Raw genomic sequence first — 11368 nt, forward strand, 5'->3', positions numbered from 1 at the left:
TTAATTTTGGACAGAATTGCTTGGTGAGTTTCAGAACTGTCTTAAATTTGTACAAAATATAGCAGTAGCGAAATTAATATTTTACTCATTTTGACAGTAATATTTGACGACAATTTTTGTTGGACATTATAAAAAAAAACTATTAATATGGTTTTTAAACATTTTATTAAAACCTAGACTTGTATATAAAAATTCATTCGATCAATTACACAATAAACAATATATGTTGGTATAAAGATTTTCGAGCGTGTCAACGTTCGACTACATATGATAAATCAAAATACAAATTCATAGTCTTCTTCATATCCTCTATAAAAACAGAAATAAATGAAAAACATAACGTCGATAGGCTCAGTCTTACTTAACGCGCTTCTGCTGTCTCTGTCTGTAAATGTCGTTCGTGGGCGGCAGCGGCATGTCCTCGTCGTCCGAGCCGTCCAGCGACAGACCGATGCGTTTCCTGCGCTTGATACCGCCTCCCTCTTCAACGATCCAGTGAACCGACTTCGCCAGATCGAACAGTCTTATATCACCAGCTTCTGAAGGCAAAGGAACTGAAAAATCAATAAAGTATCAGTACCACGGTACCAACTGTAAGTTGTGTGGTGTCTTACCTGTTTCCGGAAGATGTATCCTACCAAAAATATCCATGAGCGTGTCCAGGTGGACGAACGGACCCCTGAAACAAGTAGGTGGTGGTAACAAGGTACAGAGATGTGCGGCGGCCGGGGGCATTGGAAAACTGCCACCCGGAACCGGATGCTCGCCAGGTAAAGGATTTGTTTTGGGTTTGTAGGGGATCATTTGTGCGTAGTCGGGTACTGGAAGTGGTTGTTCCGTCTCCACGTTGATTATCGACTGTAGGATGTGGTTTTTGCCTGCTGCACCTGTTATGTTGATCACCTCTGTGTACCTGGAAGGAAGAACGAATTAGTTTATGGGTTTTACTGGTGCTTGTTGATGTCTTACCCTATACTCTTCAATTCCTGCGGGGAACAAGGAAACAGGTCAATGAAACGGTATCTGTCAACCAGTTGAGCTGTTTCCTTGCCTTCAAACTCCTTTATCCTGGACAGTACTTCTGAGCGTCGCTTTTCCACCTTCACAATACTCTGTAGGTCTCCAATGTTGCTCTCGAACTCCAAAAAACGGTTCCAAATGTCCCTATAGACGTACAATTTAAAGTAGTCGAAGTAATTAACCTAAAACCTCTAACTTACACTGATTTTTCGTTCTCCAAACTGCCCGAGGACAAAACTCTTTCGAACAACACCCGGGTGTTGTTGTCCTCGTTCAAGTGCGACAAATAATCAATGTAACAAGTGATGTACTCGGGTATGTCACCGAATTTTTTCAGTCCCAGCTCAAAAATCCTGAAGGCGATGTTCTTGTCCTTGCTACAGTAGTACTCCATCAAGGCCGCGCACACGAATATATGGTACTTCGATCTGGAATCTTCGCGGGCCCTTTTAAAAACGCCCCGAGCTGATTTTATACCTTCTGCTCGTCTGGCGAACTTCATGTATTGGATGTAAGCCTGCAATTAATTATTTAATTAATTAATTAATTCAACTTGAGGCAACCTCGAGTGACTCACTAAAGTGGGATCGATGTCTTTGATGTCCAGATACTTCTGGTAAATCTGATGGACCTTCTCGTACTTGAGCCTGCCCTCCTCGTAGTCGGCGTAGGCGAAGTACAGAAGCATGTTTTTGCTCAGCAACGAGCTGGTGGCACGTTCGAACATGTTGGCGGCCTCCTCGCTGAACAACTTGGAGGCGTTCACGTCCCCCTTCTCGGCCAATATTTTGCAGCTGTATTCCAGAAACTGGGCGGCCTGGTACCAGATGTCCGGATGGTGTCCGAGACACAGTAGACATTGTTCCAGGGCGAAGACCACCCGTTTTGTTAGGAGGGCCGTGTCCTCGGTCCTCAGCGGGTTGCTCTTCTCCCACGCAATGTATTTCTGCCACAGCTCCACCTGTAAATAAACAATCGGGGTTTAAATCTTTCTGGCTCAAATTATATAGAATTTAATCTGTTAATCAGCCATTTTTCATCCAATTTTGGTCAGCTGTAGCTGGAAATGTTGTTAATTGAACAAATAATTGGTTAAACATGTGAAACAAGGGATATTTGAATTATTCCTTGTTAAAAACTTATTTAAACGACGAAAATGGCTGAAAATTTATACAAATTACATAGAATTTCAACTATCATCAACTGTAACTCAGCTATTTTTTATCCAATTTTCTTCTGGCATAGTTTTAAATGTTTGCAATTGATTAAATTATCTATTAAAAATGTGAAATATAAAGTATTGGTATTAATTCTCGGTAGAAAATAGCTAAAATGACCAATAATTGGCAAAAATTGCGAAGAATTTAAACTTTCATCAACTGTAACTCATCCATTTATCATCCAAATTTGGTCTGCAATAGCTGGAAATCTTGTTAATTGAATAAATCATTGATTAACCATATGAAACAAAGGATATTTGAATTAATCGTTGTTAAAAACTTACTTAAACGACAGAAATGGCTGAAATTGATAAAAATTACATGGAATTTCAACTATCATCAACTGTAACTCAGCTATTTTTTATCCAATTTTCTTCTGGTATAGTTTTAAATATTTGCAATTGATTAAATTATCTATTAAAAATATGAAATATGAAGTATTGATATTAATTCTCGATAGAAAATAGCCAAAATGACCAATAATTGGCAAAAATTGCGAAGAATTTAAACTTTCATCAACTGTAACTCATCCATTTATCATCCAAATTTGGTTTGCAATAGCTGGAAATCTTGTTAATTGAATAAATCATTGATTAACCATATGAAACAAAGGATATTTGAATTAATCGTTGTTAAAAACTTACTTAAACGACAGAAATGGCTGAAATTGATAAAAATTACATGGAATTTCAACTATCATCAACTGTAACTCAGCTATTTTTTATCCAATTTTCGTCTGGTATAGTTTTAAATGTTTGCAATTGATTAAATTATCTATTAAAAATGTGAAATATGAAGTATTGATATTAATTCTCGATAGAAAATAGCCAAAATGACCAATAATTGGCAAAAATTGCGAAGAATTTAAACTTTCATCAACTGTAACTCATCCATTTATCATCCAAATTTGGTCTGCAATAGCTGGAAATCTTGTTAATTGAATAAATCATTGATTAACCATATGAAACAAAGGATATTTGAATTAATCGTTGTTAAAAACTTACTTAAACGACAAAAATGGCTGAAATTGATAAAAATTACATGGAATTTCAACTATCATCAACTGTAACTCAGCTATTTTTTATCCAATTTTCTTCTGGTATAGTTTTAAATGTTTGCAATTGATTAAATTATCTATTAAAAATGTGAAATATGAAGTATTGGTATTAATTCTCGATAGAAAATAGCTAAAATGACTAATAATTGGCAAAAATTGCGAAGAATTTAAACTTTCATCAACTGTAACTCATCCATTTATCATCCAAATTTGGTCTGCAATAGCTGGAAATCTTGTTAATTGAATAAATTATTGATTAACCATATGAAACAAAGGATATTTGAATTAATCGTTGTTAAAAACTTACTTAAACGACAAAAATGGCTGAAATTGATAAAAATTACATGGAATTTCAACTATCATCAACTGTAACTCAGCTATTTTTTATCCAATTTTCTTCTGGCATAGTTTTAAATGTTTGCAATTGATTAAATTATCTATTAAAAATGTGAAATATAAAGTATTGGTATTAATTCTCGGTAGAAAATAGCTAAAATGACCAATAATTGGCAAAAATTGCGAAGAATTTAAACTTTCATCAACTGTAACTCATCCATTTATCATCCAAATTTGGTCTGCAATAGCTGGAAATCTTGTTAATTGAATAAATCATTGATTAACCATATGAAACAAAGGATATTTGAATTAATCGTTGTTAAAAACTTACTTAAACGACAGAAATGGCTGAAATTGATAAAAATTACATGGAATTTCAACTATCATCAACTGTAACTCAGCTATTTTTTATCCAATTTTCTTCTGGTATAGTTTTAAATGTTTGCAATTGATTAAATTATCTATTAAAAATGTGAAATATGAAGTATTGATATTAATTCTCGGTAGAAAATAGCTAAAATGACCAATAATTGGCAAAAATTGCGAAGAATTTAAACTTTCATCAACTGTAACTCATCCATTTATCATCCAAATTTGGTCTGCAATAGCTGGAAATCTTGTTAATTGAATAAATCCTTGATTAACCATATGAAACAAGGGATATTTGAATTAATCGTTGTTAAAAACTTACTTAAACGACAAAAAATGGCTGAAATTGATAAAAATTACATGGAATTTCAACTATCATCAACTGTAACTCAGCTATTTTTTATCCAATTTTCTTCTGGTATAGTTTTAAATGTTTGCAATTGATTAAATTATCTATTAAAAATGTGAAATATGAAGTATTGATATTAATTCTCGGTAGAAAACAGCTAAAATGACCAATAATTGGCAAAAATTGCGAAGAATTTAAACTTTCATCAACTGTAACTCATCCATTTATCATCCAAATTTGGTCTGCAATAGCTGGAAATCTTGTTAATTGAATAAATCATTGATTAACCATATGAAACAAAGGATATTTGAATTAATCGTTGTTAAAAACTTACTTAAACGACAAAAATGGCTGAAATTGATAAAAATTACATGGAATTTCAACTATCATCAACTGTAACTCAGCTATTTTTTATCCAATTTTCGTCTGGTATAGTTTTAAATGTTTGCAATTGATTAAATTATCTATTAAAAATGTGAAATATGAAGTATTGATATTAATTCTCGATAGAAAATAGCTAAAATGACCAATAATTGGCAAAAATTGCGAAGAATTTTAACTTTCATCAACTGTAACTCATCCATTTATCATCCAAATTTGGTCTGCAATAGCTGGAAATCTTGTTAATTGAATAAATTATTGATTAACCATATGAAACAAAGGATATTTGAATTAATCGTTGTTAAAAACTTACTTAAACGACAAAAATGGCTGAAATTGATAAAAATTACATGGAATTTCAACTATCATCAACTGTAACTCAGCTATTTTTTATCCAATTTTCTTCTGGCATAGTTTTAAATGTTTGCAATTGATTAAATTATCTATTAAAAATGTGAAATATAAAGTATTGGTATTAATTCTCGGTAGAAAATAGCTAAAATGACCAATAATTGGCAAAAATTGCGAAGAATTTAAACTTTCATCAACTGTAACTCATCCATTTATCATCCAAATTTGGTCTGCAATAGCTGGAAATCTTGTTAATTGAATAAATCATTGATTAACCATATGAAACAAGGGATATTTGAATTAATCGTTGTTAAAAACTTACTTAAACGACAAAAAATGGCTGAAATTGATAAAAATTACATGGAATTTCAACTATCATCAACTGTAACTCAGCTATTTTTTATCCAATTTTCTTCTGGTATAGTTTTAAATGTTTGCAATTGATTAAATTATCTATTAAAAATGTGAAATATGAAGTATTGATATTAATTCTCGGTAGAAAACAGCTAAAATGACCAATAATTGGCAAAAATTGCGAAGAATTTAAACTTTCATCAGCTGTAACTCATCCATTTTTCTTCCAATTTTGGACTGCAGTAGCTGGAATTGTTGTTAATTGAATAAATCGTTGATTAAACATGTGAAACATGAGAAATTTAAATTAGTTGTTGCTAAAAACTTATTCAAACGACGAAAATGGTTGAAAATTGATAAAAATTACATAGAATTTCAACTATCATCAACTGTAATTCAGCTAATCTTTATCCAATTTTATTAAGAAATAGTTTTAAATGTTAGTAATTGATTAAATTATCGATTAAAAATGTGAAAATAAACTATTGGTATTAATTCTGGATAAAAATTACTAAAGTGAGTTGGTAAAAATTGCGGGTAATTTAAATTTTCATTAGCCGTAACTCAGCCATCTTTCATCCAATTCTGGTCTGCAGTCGCTTGAAATGTTGTTAATTGAATAAAACATTGATAAAAACTTGAAAAATATGGATTAATTGTTGTAAAAAGTACTCAAAAACGAATTGGAACATATAATTTAATAAATATGTTGGACAAACCTGTTTTCGTTCCTCAGGACTGCCGTTTGGAGGAACGCTGGGAGCGTTCCTGTTGATGCCCCTAATCTGCACCTCCAACTCTTTAGCAACCCTCCTGGCGTTCATATAATCCCTGCTCCGTTCAATGCTCATCTTCTCCGCTATGATTGGATTTATGGCGGTTTCGAACGCGATGTACTCCTTCCAAAACGTCTCCATACCCGTCATCGGATTTATAATACCCTTCTGGTACACCTTACGCACGGCTGATATTTTTTGATTTTCCGCGTACGAACCTACGGCCTCGACACTCTTCAGGAAGTTCACGTAGTCGTTCCAGATGTTGTACGAGTGGATGTCCATTCCGATTTTGTCCAGGGCGAAGTCGTAGGCTTGTGCCATCTTTTCCCTTTGTGAATTCGTCGTTAATACACATTCAGAGGGTGTTTATTCATGATTATACTTACTTGTAGGTGGGAAGGGAGGCTTTCGTTTCCTTCACGTAAGTCAGGTACAATTTCCATAGTTCTATGTTTAAAATTTTCATCAAACATCGCTGGAAAAGCTGCAGAAAAACGAAAAAAACGATGGTGACAGGAGGCATCATTACTTATTTAGGGGCACAATCAGCACACTCGAATGAAACTAAACGACGGTCCTGAACTTCCAAATAAAACTCAATTATTTACGAAGATTTTATTCATACAAATACAATTCGGATACTTATTTTGTACCTTTGTTGAGATTCTTTAGTTCTTTACTTTTTATGATGATGAAATAAGACTCTGTGAACACCAAAAGGGTGTTAAAGTTCGTAAAAATTGATTTGTACTTAATAACTTGAAGTCTGTCCTCCTTGTTTTTCAACTCAGCAAAACTCAAAAATTGTTTATGGCTTAATTTAATATTAAATAAAAGCTTTACCAATTCGATGAACAAAAAATGGGGAATTAAACCAGAAAGAAATCTGTAAAAACTGCGTCCGGCTCATTACTAATGGTAAACACAACACAGCCACAACAGTTTATAAAAATTTCCTCCCGGTTTCTGAACACAGCAAGATCCAGAAATGAATAATCCACAACTGTGTTTAAATGTCACTTTTATTGTCAAAAAATAAAACAAACAACTGTATAAAATTACCTATACTAAACAATACATACCTTCTCCACCCTTTCGAAATTCCTGCTCTTCATCTAAAAAACAACAAGGTTTGTAATCTATTATTAAGTTATGAATGGTGCAACCTACTTCATGTTCTATGTATATCCTCCAGTATCTCGAGGCACTGGGGAATATGCCAATGAGATGTTCATACAAAGCCCTGACTTCGGAAATGTGTTTGGACTGTGCCTCCCGTAACAAAATCGACCATGCCTCCAAATCATATGGGTTCCTCTCAACTTGTTTTTGAGTCCTGACCAGCTTCTCGTTACCCCAATCCTGACGAAACACAAACGTGGTGTGTTTACACTAAATTACACTTTTTACATGGTACTTACAATGTGCAATCTTTCCTCCGTCATTGTTTGGTCGTTTTCCAGTTCTGTGACGATGCAAGTGAACGCCTAGCCGGGATTTATGACCTGAAAACGCCTGGCAACGATTAGATAAGTAAACTTTTGTTTTCGGAATAAATCCGGCCAGTTGCTTGGATCCAGGCGCAAACAGATAACTGCCAACTTTCCGTCGTTACGTCTGGCCGAATGGGCGTGTTGGCAACATTTATACTTCATTTGTAAGTGTTAGGTAGAATTGAGTTGAGCAAAATAAATATTTAATTAGGTGTGTACCTAAATTTAAGGTTGGGGTTAATAAAACATGTGGATTAGTTTAATTTAATCTTAATTTTATTGTATGTTTATCGTGAATCACGACCGATGAAAAACGAACGAGCCGTTCGGCCTTGTTCGGATTAATCGAACTTCACGTTCGCGTCCCATCGGGAGATTGACACTTTTATGTGTAATCTGAGTTGCATACATTTAAGTCTGTAGCAAGCCAAAATTTTAAGGTGTTTAATGGCTATTTTTAATTTAAATAGGTGCAATTAATGCGAGTCCTCTATTTTGTTTCGCCGCCAAACTTCGAAGGTTCGTGAACGAACCGATTCGATTAAAAGCGGAAAGCACCCGGGGCGTTCGACCCCATTAATAACACGATCCTTGGAAATTGATGCGTCCGGTCCGACACGTCGGACGAACAGATAATCGCATTTAATCCGCGATAAAACGACGAGTGGCGGCGGCCCAAACAGGTAAGTCGATTTGCGGACGGTTTAACGTAATTTTCCTCCCGCAACCGTTCAAAGTAAGCACATAAACAATGTGGACAATTTTTATGCGATGCCACGCCGTTTATCGGCGTCCCCGATAAATTAAAAATTAAGCGTCGCGTCGCACGGTTTGTCAAAAATTCTCGGCCGGACGATAAATTTCACACATCAGCGGCTTTTTGCGACACCGGTCGCTGAAAATTTTTACGTCGTGCCGTGCCATAAAACTCGCCTCCTTCAGCCACATAAAACTGCGAAGTGCACGGCGCAAGGATTTATTATCATCGGACGTAAAATATTGAAGTGCGACATCAATTAATCGGACGGCCTGAATTTAACTGTGGCTTTACGATGCACATAAAACGTTGCATAACGTGTGTCTTTCGTTGTTGTTTGTTCCGGCAACACATCCGTACTTGGGGGATTCACAGTCAACACCCCTCCTTCCCTGAAACGCAGCTAATATTCATGTGCATGTAGCTTAATGCCGAGGGGGTGTGTAGTTCCATGCAAATCAGAGGCTTGAGCAAACGTTGCTAATTTACAAATTGAAGTCGATCCCCAGCGTCAACATTTGCGTTCAGACAATTGTCGGAGTCGTGTTCCATGTTTGGAATAAAAACGGGGCTTGGGACCCTTATAATTTGATAATCCTTTAAGAAAACTTGAGGACTGTACGATGTGTGAACAAGAAATGTCGGTTGGCTCCCTTATTATTTTTAATTAACCTGTAAAATCAAAAGTTCTACTTACTCATTTAATTCTTAATTTAATTAGCTCTTATTTTTGAAACTATTAACCCAAAATTACATACCTACAATTCATTGACATAAATATTTTCCATAATAATACAATTTGGGGGTTTGCCTGTTTTTCTCGCCCTATTTCCTACGCCACTGAATCTTTTTTAAATTTATTGAACTTTTCATATTCTTAGTACAATTCATAAGAGAGATTATTACAGACATTTCTGATATATTTCAAATTTAATGTCTGAAGAAAGTACATATAAAAAATATAAAGTAGTTATGATAGGATACTTTAGTTAATTTTGACATATAATATTTTATTAATTTAATAAATACAAATTTCATTCACAAATAGTAAGCTTTAATTTACTTTTTAAAATGTTATATATAGTTTTTCTCGGTCTTGGTAAAGCTGAATTTTTATTTTTCTTACAGTTTTACTTCGACCAATGTTTAAATAATTATAATAAGCAAAATAACGTTAGTAAATAATCGATTTAAATTCACAGAGAACAATGAAAGGCCATAAAGTAAATGTGTCCATTGAAAAATAGAAAAGTAGGTAATTTTGGTAGTAAGTAGGTTAAAATTTAAATATGAAGGGCTGTATTCTTTTATAAATTTTATAATTTTAATATTTAAATTTCTCATTTCAATATTTTTTAAGATTTGATAATTCAAACTTTTTGTACTTGAGTTTTAAGATTAATTCTTTTGTTTTAAAATTGATTTTATTTCTATAAATATAAATAAAATCTTCAATTTTATATATTTTATAAATTTTTTTATGTAAATTTTTAATTTTCTTATTTCATGATGTTATCAAAATTTAGTTTTTATAATTCAAATTTTTTGTACTTAAGTTTTAAGTTTAGACTTCTTAATTTTATTGTTTTAGAATTTATTTTATTTCTATAAATTTAAATAAAATCTTTAATTTTATATATTTTTTGAAACCTTATAAGTAATTCTTTACAAAATTGAGACAGTTCTGAAATTTCCTATGCAATTTGGAATTTGAACTATCCTACTAGTTTTGAAACATTTTAATAAATTCTGAATAAAATTAAGAAAGTTCTGAAACTTCTTAAACAATTCTGTACAAAACTAAGACAGTTCTAAAACTTTCTAAGCAATTCTGTACAAAATTAGGATTGTTCTGAAACTCCTTAAATTATTCTGTATAAAATTAAGACAGGCCTGAAATTTTCCAAGTAATTCTGTATAAAATTAAGACAGTTTTGAAACTCCTTAAATAATTTTGTACAAAATTAATAGTTTTAAAACTCCTTAACAATTCTGTACAAAACTAAGAAGGTTCTGAAACTTTTTTATGTACATTTTTAATTTTTTTGTTTCAATATTTTATTAGTTTGTGGTTTTTATAATTCAAGCTTTTTGTACTTGAGTTTTAAGTTTAGACTTCTTAATTTTTTTTTGTTTTAAAATTTATTTTATTTCTATAAATTTAAATAAAATCTTCAATTTTATATATTTTTTATGTAAATCTTTAATTTTCTTATTTCATTATTTTATTAGTTTTTAATTTTTACAATTTAAATTTTATGTACTTGAGTTTTAAGTTTAGATTTTTTTAATTTTTTGTTTTAAAATCTATTTTATTTCTATACATTTTAATAAAATCTTCAATTTTTTATAAAAATTTTTAATTTTCTTATTTCAATATTTTATTAGTTTTTACTTTTTATAATTTAATTTTTTTGTACTATAAGTTAAGTTTAGATTTTTTAATTTATTTGTTTTAAAATTTAATTTATTTCTATAAATTTAAATAAAATCTTCAATTTTTTATATATTTTATATTTTTTTATGTAAATTTTTAATTTCCTTAATTCAATATTATACTAGTTTTTAGTTTTTATAATTAGAATTTTTTGTACTTGAGTTTTAATTTTTTGTTTTAAAATTTATTTTATTTCTATAAATTTCAATAAAATCTTCATTTTTTTATGTAAATTTGTAATTTTTTTATTTCAATATTTTATTAGTTTTTAATTTTTATAATTTAATTTTTTTGTACTGTAAGTTAAGTGTAGATTTTTTAATTTATTTCTTTTAAAATTTAATTTATTTCTATCATTTTAAATAAAATCTGTAACTTTTTATATATTTTATAATTTTTTATGTAAATTAATTTTCTTATTTCATTATGTTATTAGTTTTTAGTTTTTATAATTCAAATTTTATG

At 31.4% G+C, this 11368-nt stretch overlaps 1 protein-coding gene across 1 annotated transcript; it reads right to left on the bottom strand.

Moving 5' to 3' along the window:
* Nucleotides 1-148: 148 nt before the first annotated feature.
* LOC109602422 (protein suppressor of forked) lies at nucleotides 149-7942 on the bottom strand. Its single transcript, XM_020018785.2, has 11 exons — nucleotides 7638-7942; nucleotides 7387-7578; nucleotides 7299-7331; nucleotides 6603-6700; nucleotides 6157-6544; nucleotides 1598-1981; nucleotides 1221-1537; nucleotides 970-1164; nucleotides 615-913; nucleotides 362-554; nucleotides 149-309 (listed from the first exon to the last, which is right to left on the bottom strand). Exons 1-11 carry the CDS (start codon nucleotides 7659-7661, stop codon nucleotides 276-278), a joined length of 2157 nt encoding a protein of 718 aa, XP_019874344.1. The 5' UTR covers nucleotides 7662-7942; the 3' UTR covers nucleotides 149-275.
* Nucleotides 7943-11368: the final 3426 nt, after the last annotated feature.

The sequence above is a fragment of the Aethina tumida genome, chromosome 6 (assembly GCF_024364675.1).
Source record: "Aethina tumida isolate Nest 87 chromosome 6, icAetTumi1.1, whole genome shotgun sequence".
Classification (NCBI taxonomy): domain Eukaryota; kingdom Metazoa; phylum Arthropoda; class Insecta; order Coleoptera; family Nitidulidae; genus Aethina; species Aethina tumida.

Excerpts from the sequence above, each read along its gene's own strand:
- LOC109602422 (XM_020018785.2), bottom strand. The coding sequence starts at position 7,661 with ATGACGGAGGAAAGATTGCACATT. Across the intron at positions 7,579-7,637 it reads CGGAGGAAAGATTGCACATT|GATTGGGGTAACGAGAAGCT; the intron begins GTAAGTACCATG and ends GTGTTTCGTCAG. Across the intron at positions 1,165-1,220 it reads TTGGAGAACGAAAAATCAGT|GGACATTTGGAACCGTTTTT; the intron begins GTAAGTTAGAGG and ends GTACGTCTATAG.